A 15,784-nucleotide genomic window follows, 5' to 3' on the forward strand; every position below is an offset into this window, starting at 1 on the left:
AAAAAATCATAGATTGTGATTTCTGGATTTTTTTTTTTTTTTAGATTATGTCTCTTACAGTGGACATGCACCTACGATGACAATTTCAGACCCCTCCATGATTTCTAAGTGGGAGAACTTGCAAAATAGCAGGGTGTTCAAATACTTATTTTCCTCACTGTATATTCCTCACCTATAAATACATGCATAAAAGCAAAAACACTGCTCTAAATTGTTGAGTTAAGTAATGTCTAGGCTGCACTTAAAAATGTATTATACGATAGGGAATTTTTTAAATTGGAATTGCTTAGGCTCTACATTAGGTTCACTTACATTAAACCTATTTAAGCACATCTCACTGAAATGCTTCATGAATGCATCATCTCTTAACAGCATTTCGCTCATTACGGATGTACATCTCTATGGCAAGTTCAAAATGTTTAGTTTTATTATCCTTACATGAGAGGAAAGGAGCGGATACAAGTGCATTTGTTTCTTTTATTTAAAGAGTAAACAAAAAAATAATGCAAACAAGAATACACCAGACAATGAAGAAAGAATAATGTAGAAAACCAACAACCACTTTTTATATATGTTCAGTAAAAAGGGTTATGAATTAAAGGCATTGAATTACATGCAGTAACATACATTTAATTCAGTACTGTTGTACCAAATTTTTTAATAAAAATAAGTTACATTTTTTGTCATTTTTCAAATTAAATCTGCATGTATATATTTTTTTGTATTTCAGTTTATTTCTCCAGGATTTATTGAAACAGGGCTATTAAATATAGCTTTATTACATTACAGAAATCTTGTTTCAGACCTTTGGTGTCTTCCTCTGTCGCTAGAGTGGGAATTTATGCCACTAAATGTCACACTGTTCCCAGTGCAAGACACTTTTTTATTCCCCCTGAGAGAAGATCTCATCCTCACATGATCTTGTCTGAACATTTCATACTAGTCATTAAAGTACATTTAAATTTATGGACTCTTGCTGACAGCAGAATAAACATCTACACTGTCCAGAGGCCTTATATTTATATAACCTATGTAATAATTTATTGTACATATATTAATCTAAATTTATGCATATAAATGTATATTTTTATCTATTTATTTCTGTAAAGATTCTGTGTGACAATGTCTATTATTAAAAGCACAATACAAATAATATGGAATTGAAATTAACATTTAAAGCTACATTTTGGACTACTTCTCATTAAATGTTTTAGTAAATGTACAAGATGAAAGAGGAACATAAACTGTAACACTGCAGAGCAGCTATGTATACATCACTAACGAACATATAATCCAGATGCATGAAATTTGATTTATTCTCTGCCCTCTTTCACCTCCACCCCCACCACCTACATATAGTAACTGAACACACAGGTTTATTTGGCCCCTTGTTGTCCCTTGGGAAGTGTCATGCTAGAGAGTTGGACACATTGCAAACACTGTAGTGGCTTTGATGTGAGACAATAGATTATTCATCTTGTTCCAGTTTTCTACATTTACTTTCTTGAGGCTTACTGTCTATAAAAGTGCTTACCACCTTTTTCTGATAGCACACAGAAAACAAATAATGTTCTTACACTTCATGTGATTATTACAGCAGCGGGGCAGTTCTGGAGGGCTGGTTTGCTGCAAAGGGTGGTTTTTTTCCCCCAAAGCTTTGACCAAAGACAGACACTCCTAATATATTTGATCTGTTCCACCAGGCCTGTATCATCCTGCACCATATCTACTGCAAACTGATTTTCACCTGCTATTAACACACCAATAAATCTACTTGAAGGTAAACACCAGGTAACATACCTGATTACTTAATTAATGTGAGAGATTGGGGCATATGTCTTAAAAAAGTTTGTTTTCAGAAACACAGTATCAGATTGAAGAAGCTTTTCCTGTAATTACTGAAATCTGAATATTTCCTGTTTCCTGTTGTTGAGGGGAGAGGGGATTTATAAGATTTTCAGATATAACTAGAGTACTTGTAATAAGTAACTTTAATGAAGTGAATGTAAATGTAAAGATGTTTTATATGTGAACCCCATTTATAAAAAGCTATTTTTGCATATGGTCCAGCTGCTGTCAAAAGCTCAATGCAATGAATGAAGAAATAAACATCTGGTTCTTGCTTTCTCTCATCCCTCTTTCACTTTCTCATGACCTATGTGTTGACAGTACAAACCAAGGGAGGCCACTTTCAGAATAATGCTGTATGTTCTTTCACTTGTGTTTACTTTGAATTCTACAAATAGGCTGAACACACAGGAAGTTTACGGAACTGAATGTTTTTTGACAGTGTTTCTGCTGGGTGTGAAACTACTCGTGCACCGAAACATGCAACAATAACTCTTACAATAAATGGATGAAGTACAGTATATCAAATAAATTAATTTTTATCAAGCACCAAAAAACATTCAGAGAAAGAAATCACACCCATTCAATTAGAAACAACAAAAAAATGAATGCATGAGTTTCCCCTCTTAATATTTTTGGATATTTTGTGAGATGTATGGTGCATATGCTAAAAAATATTTTTAATATGTTTCAATTGAACTGGTCTTTCTAATTATAAAATTACAATATGAGTACAATATGAGTACATATATGATAAACCTCTTTCTAGGCATTATTAGTCATTTCAAGCTTATAGCTTTCTTAATTTATTTGCAGATCATTTTAAATCTTTTTATGTATAAATACATATTATATGCTAATAGTACAAGACGGAGTACTTCTCATTGGCTTAAAATTGGTTTACTAATCTGTATATCTATCTATCTATCTATCTATCTATCTATCTATCTATCTATCTATCTATCTATCTATCTATCTATCTATCTATCTATCTATCTATCTATCTATCTATCTATCTATCTATCTAGATGGTCAAGATGACAACTGCATTCCTGAGTAAGCTAAAGGTGAAGGTGATGGAGAGGTGAAGTATGTCTCCAGACCTGAACCCTATTGAGCACCTGTGCGGCATCCTCAAGCAGAAGGTGGAGAAGCGGCACGTGTCTAACATCCAGCAGTTCCGTGATGTCTTAATGGAGCAGTGGAAGAGGATCCCAACAACAACCTGTGCATCTCTGGTAAATTCCATGCCCAGGTAGTGCTAGACAACAATGGTGCTCACACAAGATATTGACACTTTGGATACAGTGTTGAAATGTTTACTTGGGGTGTACTCACTTTTGTTGCCGGCTATTTTGACAATAATGGCTGTATGTTGAATGGCTGTATGTATAATTACTGCTAAGTTGCACATTGACTAAAATGTATCCAATTTTAATTTCTATAATATTGTCCCTTGAGAATATATAATAAAATGTTTGCTTAAATGTGAGGGGTATACTCATTTTTGTGAGATATATATACAGGGATGGGCAGCATTTATGATACATGTATTTCAAATATGTATTTGAAAAATAAAATAGTATTTTGTCAATTGTATTTGAAAGAGATGATAAAAATGACTTTATTTATTTATTTATTAATTTTTTTACATTAAATAAATCACGGTTAGAATGTTTTGCTGATATTCCCGGTCTCTTGTGTATAGCACAATAGACCAAAACACTTATAGGGAATTGTTTTTATGAACCTCTATGTTGAAATAATGACATTTATTAATAAAAATATAATTATGAAATATAAAATTAGGTAAAATGTTAATACAGTACAGTACTGTATACATAAAATAGCATTTTTGGGGTGGCGTCCGTTTATCATGGTTTTGGAACGTAACCACCGTGATAAACGTGTGGATTACTGTAAATTGCAAGAAGTCTACATGATGACATCATAAAAATGCAGATGTTTGGTTTCTACTCAATAGTTTGCCCAGACTTGTTGAGATCAAAACAGAAAATTGATCCATGTGGATGAAGATGGCATATAAAAGACAGACAGAAGGTGGGGACATCTTCAAATAGAGGCCTGACACATTATATATAATCATATTTATGATTAACAATTAAATGATGAAGTAATTAGAAACTAGTTGCTATGAATACAAGTGCCATCAGTTGTCTTCTTTGTATAAATGACTTTTTTGCCATTTATTCAGTGTTGCTGATGCAAAATAGCCCTTCGTTACCAAACACCAAGTAACTAAATTAGTGTACAATTATGAGTCATTCGCAGACTGTCAAACATTAAACTATTGGTTACTTAAAAAAAAAAAATAAAATTCATTTAGCAGATCCCAGGGTATGTGAACATTTGATCTGTTAACTGATTGCATATGTCAGATTTATTGCGTGACTCGGCCTGAGAAAAACTGTTGCTAACAAACATTGTTTACTTAATAAGCTGAGTCAGTGTAATGGAAAAAGGATAGAGTAAATCAAATAGGCCAATTGATGGAAGGTCTGCAAAGAAAATATCATGCTCCCTTGTAAAAAGATTATTTTTAAATACAAAAATGCAGTAGTTTATTTTGACACATGGTGTGGCTGCTGTATTTTGTAGTTTATTTTGATACACTTAAAATTTAGGTACTTGGTATTTTATTTTAAAATACATTTTGTTGCATCTTTGCCCAACCCTGAATATATATATATATATATATATATATATATATATATATATATATATATATATATATATATATATATATATATAACATTTTACTATATTAAAGATATGTCCACTTGCTAAGATGTAATTTTTTTTTGCAGCATATAACATTTGAATTATGTGTACTTCATAATGTTACCCAACATTCTTTCCTTTCTTTTCTTGCCAGAATGGTTACTTCTACACCTTGAATTCTCTTCATTTCAGGCAAGGGCTTCAGCGAAGTAAATTTCCAAATGAATGTTGGGTCTGTAAGCCAGTGCTACTTTATGTCAGTGCTACAATGCTGCCTCACATGGATAAGTGAGCACTTATGCAATGGCAGCATGAATGGTGGGCTTTGAAACAAGTACTCGGTCTACACGATAACATCAATATGCCCAGCTGCCTCTTTGTCCTGCTTCTCATCTAATCAACACTAACAAGGGGAAAATCCCACACATCCATCATCACACTTGTTTGTTGTTCAAACATAAAAGCCAAAGACCATCGTCTGGTGCCTGATCCTTCCTTCAGAACTCTTCAACCCTCACATAGACCCCCAATAATGACACATCACATTCAACAAATACAGGATATTAATTTTCTTTTATTAAGTTTGCATCTTATGACATTTGCAAAAAAAAAAAAAAAAAAAAAAAAAAAAAGTCAACAGTTAATCGTATACACTTTATGGAAATACAGTCTATTATAGCACAAATCTACTACATTGTTTTCTCATTTTAGTCAACCAGCAATCAATAATATATAAAATACCTATTCTGTACAATGATATAAGCGTAATGTGACCTTGATGTTTAAGATTAAAGCTGTTGCATTTTGCCCACAGTTCACCCACTATTTTTGCAGCATATATCGTTTGTGATTGTTGAAAATAAATCTTAATCTTAATCAAGGTCATTTTGGGCATATTTTAGTGAAAGTTTAGATTTTTTTTTGTTTTACTGCAAGCTGTGATTATGATTTTTCATATACTGCAAAATTTTTAATAATTTGTTTTTACCATTATGATTTGATACACCTACATGCATATACACCTTCACCGCTCAATACAAATATCAAACAGACAGAAATGTGCTTAGCAGTTTGCTAAATGTGGATATCCTCATATATGGTGTTTTAGAAGTCAGGTCCTTCTTTTTTCAGATTCTTGTAGTCTGTGTTTACAGCTAGAAACTACAGGAAAGGGAAGATAAACAATAAACAGAGAAAGCTTTAAATGCAGTGCCAAACATCGTTTGCTATATTTGAAAGAAAAAATACTTAACAAAAAACGTTCATGGATAAGGAACCATTCTTCTTATTTTAATTAATGTAATGTACAGACAAGACTGAAGTTTATAGTATGCATGCTAATTTAGCTACAAACAAAAGCAATTTTTTAAAAAGAAGTTAATGCTTATAAACACACCTTATACTGATAGGTAGGACTGAGCTGATTCCATGGTTCGGGGTTGGCAGATTTGTTCCATCTAACAATGTGGGAACAGCAGCCATTTTACACAACAAAACAAATGGGGCATCAGCAAAATTTGAATCTTCTACCCATGGGGAATTTACTATTTCTTGTTTACCAATTAGTTCTGTTTACTTGATAAAAATGAAATACATAACATGACTATCAGAACTGCATAAGTAATATATGAGCGTTCTTACGTAACATGGGGTCCCTTTGCTAAACGAACCAGATAAACTGCAGCACCTCCAATTCCCAGGCATATGAAAAAAATCTGTGGGATGAGCTGAAACAGAGCACAAGAGAAATCAAATTGGTATTCGAATTTTCATAATACAATTACAGAAATAGTCTACCAACAGATAATAGCCTATGACCAAAAATGACCTTTAAAAGTGTATATTATGCAATTTTAGGTATGTTTAGATTTGTGGTCAAATAAAAGGAAAGAAAAAAATATGCACATATGAAAGACAAAGACAAAGTTTGCATAAAATGCAAAATAAGTATAGGTATAACTTTACATTTCTTCTTGAAGAAAAGCATAAACAAGCATAATAAATGTTATAGCAAAATTTGTAAACTTACTCCAGGGTGCTTCCTGGCATGGTCACGCATGAAGCGAAGCATAGCTGCAATGTTTGACAAAAGAGAGGAGACAAGAGGAAAAAATGTCACAGAAGGAAAATTGGGGAAAAAGAAGAAGAAGAGGAGAGAGAGAGAGAGAGAGAGAGAGAGAGAGAGAGAGAGAGAGAGAGAGAGAGAGAGAGAGAGAGAGAGAGAGAGAAAGAGAGAGAGGAGGGTAGATAGGTGAAAGGGAAACAAAGACAGTGTGTTAAGACAGAGGGTGGAGAATGAGTATAAGAAGGAGGGAGATGGGGAGGAGAATGGCAAAAGAAAAAAAGTATGAGAGGCAGTGAGAGGGAGAGACAGCCCACTAATAAAGGTTTTTAACTTTTTGTAGAGAAGTATTATACTTTTTCTGAATAATATAGGTATGGATTACTTGTACTCCTTATACATTTTTACAGCTTCAAAGTATGCTATCATTTCATTTTAGCATCCAGTCAAATACATACGTGTAGGTAACACTATCACAAACTGTGCAGCATTACAAGTGTGTGCAAATGTGCATCTTAAGCACAGTAAATCTTTTTAGCATGCTGGAGTAGGGTAAAGTCTTATATAGCATGTATAGCATGTGAAGACTCATAGTATTTGGAATACATAAAATCCATCTAGTTTGAAAAAACATGTTTAGGCAAGTTGCCAATGTTAACTGGCTATATCATATAGCTCCATACAAATACAATTCAATTAAACTGAAATTAAGCATCCCCATAGGGCTGCCAGAACAGGTTTACTGCTACTAAAGGCCAAATACCATTACCAGGAATAGTCAATTCGAGTCAAGTTTATTTCTATAGCGCTTTTCACAACGGACATTGTCTCAAAGCAGCTTTACAGAATTTTTAAGTTAAAAAGTGAACGATGTGTATTTATCCCTAATGAGCAAGCCATGGCGACTGTGGCACGGAATAGCAAGAGAGGCACAAACTTCAACTGTCTGGAGCAGACGCTTTTCTCCTCAGCCTTTGTCTCAGTTGAAAAGAAAATGTCTTGGCACACCTTGCCAGGCAATTTCCACTTGTGTCACCTTCCCTGCATGTTGAAGTGCCTTAAGGCCTCTCCAGACAGGCCAATGCATCTGTACAAAATGTATTTATATTTTAAATGCACAGCACTCTAGGCATTAGAGGACAGTAATGCAATATTTATGTACTGTATGTTGGCCAGGCATCTGTACTTCTTCTGTATTTTCATTATAAATTTTTTTTTGTTGTTTTTATGAAGGTAACTTTTACTGTACATTCTAATGCATTATATTTTACTCCACTCCTTTTTCAGAGAAATGTGCTGTTCCTCACAAATTTGAACTAAAAACATAAATTGTGTTCAATAGAAACCTGTCGCGGGACCCCAAGCATAATCCCATGGTTCTCATGAGAATATGCTTGGAGTGAGGGTGTCACTCTCACTGTGTCTATACAAAATTAGAACTTGCATAAATGATTGAAATATTATTCTTATAGATTAGTATTTTTACTTTTGTTACTTAAATGCATGCAAAAGTAAGTACCTTTGTACTTTTATATATATGTATGTTTATAAATATGGATATAAAACGGTATAGAATTACTATCCTGATTAAAGATGATTTAATTTACTTTTACATACGTACAGTATTGGTCTACCGCCCCTTTTCCCGGTGATCATTAGTATTCCAGGAGGAGAACTGCATGGTAGTGAGTGTGCACTGCATGCAATACTGACCAGCTGGTTCCTGAATGACCTTTAACTCAAAGACATTCAATACATTTCGATTAAGTTTAATGTATATAGGACTTTTAACATTGGGCAGACCCAAATATATCCAGCTATAAAGATGTAATAAAATATTTGTAAAAATCAGTGGTGAATGTGGCATGAAGACAAGAAATAAACTGCATGGAGACCAAAAAAAAAATATTTTAAGAGGAACAAAAGGAGCCCATCCTCATCCGGGTGACAACGAAAAGTGTAACTTTGTGTAATTTCTTTGATACTTTATACTCAAATAGTCAAATAGTGTTAAATGTGTTAACGAGAACTTGCATATAAGAATCACTACTTCTTCTTCTTCTTCTTCTTCTTCTTCTTTCGGCTGCTCCCATTAGGGGTCGCCACAGCGGATCATCCGTCTCCATACCACCCTTTTACACCAACTACCTGCATGTCTTCCCTCACCACATCCATGAACCTCCTCCTTGGCCTTCCTCTTTTCCTCCTACCTGGTGGCTCCATCTTCAGCATTTTTCTACCAATATAATTCATGTCCCTTCTCTGCACATGTCCAAACCATCTCAATCTCGCCTCCCTCACCTTGTCACCAAAACATCCTACATGTGCTGTCCCTCTAATAAACTCATTTCTAATCTTGTCCATCCTCGTCACTCCCAACGAAAACCTCAACATCTTCAGCTCTGCTACCTCCAGCTCCACCTCCTGTCTTTTACTCAATGCCACTGTCTCTAATCTATACAACATCGCAGGTCTCACCACAGTCCTATAAACTTTCAACTTTCATTGTTGCAGATACTATTCTATCAGAAATCACTCCTGTCACTCTTCTCCACCCACTCCACCCTGCCTGCACTCTTTTCTTTACTTCCCTAACACACTCTCCATTACTTTGCACTGTTGACCCCAGGTACCTGAACTCCTCCACCTTCTCCACCTCTTCTCCCTGCAACCGCATCACTCCACTGCCCTCCCTCTCATTCACACACATGTACTCTGTCTTACTCCTACTGACTTTCATTCCCCTTCTCTCCAGCGCATATCTCCACCTCTCCAGGCTCTTCTCAACCTGCTCTCTACTTTCAACACAAATCACAATATCATCTGCAAACATCATAGTCCAGGGAGACTCCTGTCTGACCTCGTCCGTCAACCTGTCCATCACCACTGCAAACAGGAAAGGGCTCAGGGCCGATCCTTGATGCAGTCCAACCTTCACCCTGAACCAGTCTGTCGTACCTACTGCACACTTTACTGCCGTCACACTGTCCTCATACATGTCCTGCACCACCCTCACATACTTCTCTGACACACCTGACTTCCTCATACAATACCACAACTCCTCTCTCGGCACCCTGTCGTACGCTTTCTCTAAATCCACAAATACACAATGCAGCTCCTTCTGTCCTTCTTTATACTTCTCCATCAACATTCTCAAAGCAAATAAGGCATCTGTGGTGCTCTTCCTCGGCATGAAACCATACTGTTGCTCACAGATGGTCACCTCTTCTCTCAGCCTGGCTTCCACTACTCTTTCCCATAACTTCATGGTGTGACTGATCAACTTAATTCCCCTGTAGTTACTGCAGGTCTGCACATCTCCCTTATGCTTAAAGATCGGTACCAGCACACTTCTTCTCCATTCCTCAGGCATCCTCTCCCCTTCCAGAATCCTGTTAAACAATCTGGTTAAAAACTCCACTGCCATCTCTCCTAAACATCTCCACGCTTCTACCGGTATGTCATCTGGTCCAACCGACTTTCCATTCTTCATCCTCTTAATCGCTGCTCTCACTTCCTCCTTACTAATCCTATCTACATCCTGCTTCACCAACTCCACATCCTCCAACCTTCTCTCTCTCTGATTTTCCTCATTCATCAGCTGCTCAAAATACTCCCTCCATCTTCTCAACACACTCTCCTCACTAGTCAACACATTTCCCTCTCCATCCTTTATTGCTCTAACTTGCAGTACATCCTTCCCAGCTCGATCCCTCTGCTTGGCCAATCGGTATAAATCCTTTTCTCCTTCCTTAGTGTCCAACCTCTTATACAGTTCCTCATATGCCTTTTCCTTGGCTTTCGCCACATCCCTTTTAACCTGCTGCCGCATCTCCTTGTACTCCTGCCTACTTTTCTCATCACTCTGTCGATCCCACTTCTGTTTTGCCAACCTCTTTCCCCTAATGCTCTCCTGCACTTCCTCATTCCACCACCACATCTCCTTGTCTTGCTTTCTATTTCCAGATGTCACACCAAGTACTTTTCTAGCTGCCTCCCTCATCACTCCTGCAGTAGTTGCCCAATCATCCGGCACCTCTTCACCACCACCAAGCCCCTGTCTGACCTCTTCCCTGAACCTCACACTACACTCTTCCTCCTTCAGTTTCCACCATCTTATTCTTCTTTCAAACCTTACTTTCCTCCTCTTCTTCTTCCCCTCCAAAACCATCCTACAGACCACCATCCAATGCTGTCTAGCTACACTGTCCCCCGCCAACACCTTACAGTCTCCAATCTCCTTCAGGTTGCATCTCCTACACAGAAGATAATCCACCTGTGTGCACCTTCCTCCACTCTTATACGTCACCCTATGATCCTCCTTCTTCTTAAAATATGTGTTCACCACTGCCATTTCAATCCTTTTAGCAAAATCTACCACCATCTGCCCTTCCACATTCCTCTCCTTAAAACCCATCACCTCCTCATCACCTCTGTTCTCTTCACCTACATGCCCATTAAAGTCTGCCCCAATCACGAATCGTTCTTTCCTAGGTACACCATCTACCACTTCATCTCATTCACTCCAGAATCTTTCTTTCTCCTCCATCTCACAGCCAACTTGTGGAGCATAGGCACTGATGACATTTATCATCATCCCTTCAACTTCCACCTTCACGATCATCACCCTATCAGAAACTCTCTTCACCTCCACTACACTCTTACTGTACGCTTCCTTCAGAATCACCCCTACACCATTTCTCTTCCCATCCACACCATGATAGAACAGTTTAAACCCACCTCCAATGTTCCTGGCCTTACTCCCTTTCCACTTGGTCTCCTGAACACACAACACATCTACCTTTCTCCTCTCCATCATATCAGCTATCTCTCTCCCTTTACCCGTCATAGTACCAACATTTAAAGTACCAACCCGAACCTCTACTCTCCTACACTGCTCCTTTTCCTACCGTCTCTGTAGACGCCTTCCTCCTCTCCTTCTCCTCCTTCGGCCAACAGTAGCCCAATTTCCACCGGTACCCTGTCGGCTAACGATACCTGTGGCGGTCGTTGTTAACCCGGGCCTCGACCGATCCGGTATGAAATTCTCATTTGTGATCCGCATATTTGATTTGGCACATGTTTTACGCTGGATGCCCTTCCTAACGCAACCCTCCCCATTTACCCGGGCTTGGGACCGGCACTAAGAGTACACCGGCTTGTGCCCCCCTAATGGCTGGGTTCATATAAGAATCACTACAATTTTACCAAATTCAAATCAAATCCATTTCTATCAAAGTGTAAACAGTTCTTAGCTAGCCAGTCTGTATGTAAGTACTGTAGGCAATGTATCCCAATGTTGTGTAGCAGGAAACTATCAGCAAACTGCTAGAATTCGGAGTACATATGCAATTGCGGTTCTGTAAACAATAGATAGCCACTAGGGCTTCCTGTCATTTGAAACCTCGTCTCATCCAGTGAGAACAAAATGAGAAGCTTTCAGGGAAAGAGAGCTATTGTTGGGACTGTATGTTATAGCAAATACTATGTCATACTATGCCATGTCACCATGGTGGGTTGTGGTAAAGTCTAAGAATGAGTGCACATGCATACAAGATGATATCCAGGTGTTTAAACAACACACCTGCCAATTATCCACTGTTACATACACAACTAGAGGTTGGCATTGTTATCTGATAGAATTAAGATAATCCACTAGAATAAAGGCTGTATGTGCTCTGGTTCATGCAACCCTAACCCTAATGCAATGGCTGCATGAATAATACAAACTAGAAAATACAAAATAAACACTCAAAACAAGAATCTTAAGTTGGAAACGTAACTTGTACTTGTTCTGGTTTCCATAACACTAAAACTTTCCCCCTAAACCCAGAGTTTAAACTATTTTTTGAAGTTGGCCAAATAAGAGCACAGACCTACCAAAATACCTGAGGGCCAGTCACCAAAATACTAAATATTTACATATTTTTCTGCTCTTTTATTTCTCTAAAGATTTGGTTAAAAAATTATTCATGATATTAAATTCCTTAATTACTGCAACTGTCTCTCAATACAGTATATGAGACTGGATTTGACTTCGCTCTCAGTGAAAAGTATGTTTATTTATGACCTAAGAGTAGAAGTATTACAATAAATATGGTTAGGAACATTAAAGAAAACCAGAGGACATGTAGCCTCCAAACTTCCATTCAGATATTATACAACAAGGTTAGAAATCGAATAGTTTTTTTCACGTGTATTGCGTATGAATTTTTTAACAAATGTATGAAGCTAATTTTGGGTTACAAAAATCAGACATAGCATTTAAACATTACATTTTAGTAGCTTTGGAATTATATTTGCATAGACAACTTCTATGACCAATTTTAGCATGTATTACACTTTTGGGCTTAGGGGCTAGGGTTATGTTTACAGAAACCAGAGCATGTACAGCTTCCAGACATTAGATATGAGCAGATGACATAGGTTTATAAACCAAAGTGTGCTAGGGTGAAGGTTAGGGCTTAGGATATGGGTTATGGAAATCGGAGCAGGTACCACTTCCCAACCATTTTGCATGTGTTACACCTGTAGGCTTCATTACTAGGATTGGGGTAAAGCTTAGAAAAATATGGATTGTTAAATATTCTAAAAATATTTTAAATTGCAGCTGACAATGCAAATAGGTATGAAATCTTAGTGTGTATAGATGACTTTTTTGATTTTTAAAGTTTTTATTAGGTACGAGGTATGCATCTATAAGCAGAAAAAGAGAGACTATACAGCTAAAGTTTATGAAGCTTACAGAGGCAGTTACTCTGTGTACAAAAGAAACTTTAGATTAGGTTGTGATGGGAAAATATGTAAAAACTCGGAAATAAGAAAAAAGGTTTATTTGGTACTTCAGCAGAAAATGGGCATCCCTGTCCTCTCCCCTGAGGTCTAAACACTGTTTAGAGTTTAAATTTATCATCTTTAAGCATTCCACAAAAACGATACAGATAACTGATAATTCAAACAGAAAACTGATAATGCGAGCATTCGTTATTGTGTAACAAAGTAAAACAGTTTCCACGTCATTTCGATGCACACACCATCTCCTAACTCAGTCAAGGGTATCTAGAAATAGTCCAACAAATAGTTCAAGTAAAAACTAAATAGAAACAGAGATAAATGGTTATTTCTCAGGTAAATGGATTATCTCGGTTATGGACAACAGAGCACATAGTTTACTTAATGCAAATTTTACTGTATTGTACCTGTAAGAGTATGTTGACTACCAGAGAACATACAGCTTTTTCATGTAAGATTATAAGAGAACGATGCAGCTTGGCTTAGATCACTTCATTTTGTTTGCACATATAACTCCTCATGGCTAAGGGTCTGCTTAGGGTTAAAAATACAGAGCACACAGAGGTTCCAGATTTCATCACAAAAAAAAAAAAAAGAAGGAAGGAAGAAATCATTGTTTTTGCATGCAGACAATAATTCTGTTGCAACAATGTTGGTATTTAATAGATATATAGGCACAGCTGGGTATGTTTAGGTGTAGGATTATGGAAACCAGACATGTAGCAAATACATTCTCAAATTTTAGAATCTTTCAGCTACGATTGTAATATTTTTTATTTATTCTATTATTATTTTAATAATATATTTATACTTTTTTTTAAGTGCACATACAGCTGTATATAATTCTAATAGCTAATCTTTATACATTTGCAAGACTTTTTTATGGTTTTTATTTGTCTACATTTTATGATTTTCAACAGTTTATTTGATTTTTATTATAAAAGTAGTCCAAATGCAATAGAAATATGAAGTTAATCCACACTCAGCACTGTATCAGGTTAGCAGGAATGGATTTCGTGATATATTCCTACACCTCTATTATACACCAGCTCAGACACACTACAATGCCACAAAGTTATGTGAACACCTGACCATCACACCCAAATGTGAGCCTTTACTAAGCAGCTGCCACAAATACAATTGTATAGATACAGTAGAACACATTTGTACAGAATGGTGTATCATTAACATTTCCTTGTTGAATGATACTGTAGTATTAACTTTCAGCATAATAGTGTCACTGAGCAGAAAGCAAGATATATATATATATATATATATATATATATATATATATATATATATATATATATATATATATATATATATATATATATACAGAACAGACCAAAAGTTTATATATATTATATATACAGTACAGACCAAAAGTTTGGACACACCTTCTCATTCAAAGAGTTTTCTTTATTTTCATGACTATGAAAATTGTAGTTTCACACTGAAGGCATCAAAACTATGAATTAACACATGTGGAATTATATATGGAATTATATACATAACAAAAAAATGAACTGAAAATATGTCATATTGTAGGTTCTTCAAAGTAGGCATCAAGAGAATGCCAAGAGTGTGCAAAGCAGTAATCAAAGCAAAAGGTGGCTACTTTGAAGAACCTAGAAAATGACATTTTTCAGTTGTTTCACACATTTTTGTTATGTATATAATTCCATATATAATTCCACGTGTTAATTCATAGTTTTGATGCCTTCAGGGTGAATCTACAATTTTCATAGTCATGAAAATAAAGAAAAGTCTTTGAATGAGAAGGTGTGTCCAAACTGTTGGTCTGTACTGTGTATAAATAAATAAATAAATAAATAAATATATATATATATACACACACACACACACACACATATACACACATTATATATATACCGTAATTTCCGGACTATTAAGCGCACCCAAATATAAGCCACACCTACTGAATTTTACAAAGCTTTTCATTTTGAACATAAATAAACCGCACCTGTCTATAAGCCGCATTGAAACTAATGAACTTTACACAGGCTTTAATGAAAGACAGTGCCTGTTACACGGCTTGTATCTAAACAGTAGCCTACCAAGAAAGTCATTGTTCACTGTCTTCCTCCTTCCTTTCACAACATTTTCTCTCCGGAGTTTATCGTTTGGCATCGTCCTGCAGTTAAAAATCACCATCGGTGAAGCTTTTCTCCCGATGCCGTGCAGCTCAGAACACAGGTGAAATGCGTTTTTTCATGCCCGGTTGATTTCAGCATAACGAATGTTTTGCATTTTCTCGGACAGTCCGAGTTAGAGGGAGGTCAAACGTCAGAGGAACATCATCCATATTTATGATGTAAA

General features: G+C 36.2%; 1 protein-coding gene across 1 annotated transcript; it reads right to left on the bottom strand.

The window, feature by feature from the left end:
• Nucleotides 1-5,144: 5,144 nt before the first annotated feature.
• On the bottom strand, nucleotides 5,145-6,867 carry ndufa4l2a (NDUFA4 mitochondrial complex associated like 2a). Its single transcript, XM_083553512.1, has 4 exons — nucleotides 6,620-6,867; nucleotides 6,232-6,317; nucleotides 5,987-6,047; nucleotides 5,145-5,751 (listed from the first exon to the last, which is right to left on the bottom strand). Exons 1-4 carry the CDS (start codon nucleotides 6,659-6,661, stop codon nucleotides 5,695-5,697), a joined length of 246 nt encoding a protein of 81 aa, XP_083409638.1. The 5' UTR covers nucleotides 6,662-6,867; the 3' UTR covers nucleotides 5,145-5,694.
• Between the last annotated feature and the right edge of the window lie 8,917 nt (nucleotides 6,868-15,784).

The sequence above is a fragment of the Silurus aristotelis genome (genome assembly GCF_946808225.1).
Source record: "Silurus aristotelis genome assembly, chromosome: 11".
NCBI lineage: Eukaryota > Metazoa > Chordata > Actinopteri > Siluriformes > Siluridae > Silurus > Silurus aristotelis.

Excerpts from the sequence above, each read along its gene's own strand:
- ndufa4l2a (XM_083553512.1), bottom strand. The coding sequence starts at position 6,661 with ATGCTTCGCTTCATGCGTGACCATGCCAGGAAGCACCCTGGA. Across the intron at positions 6,048-6,231 it reads GCAAAGGGACCCCATGTTAC|ATGGAACAAATCTGCCAACC; the intron begins GTAAGAACGCTC and ends CCACATTGTTAG. Across the intron at positions 5,752-5,986 it reads GTCCTACCTATCAGTATAAG|TTTCTAGCTGTAAACACAGA; the intron begins GTGTGTTTATAA and ends CCTTTCCTGTAG.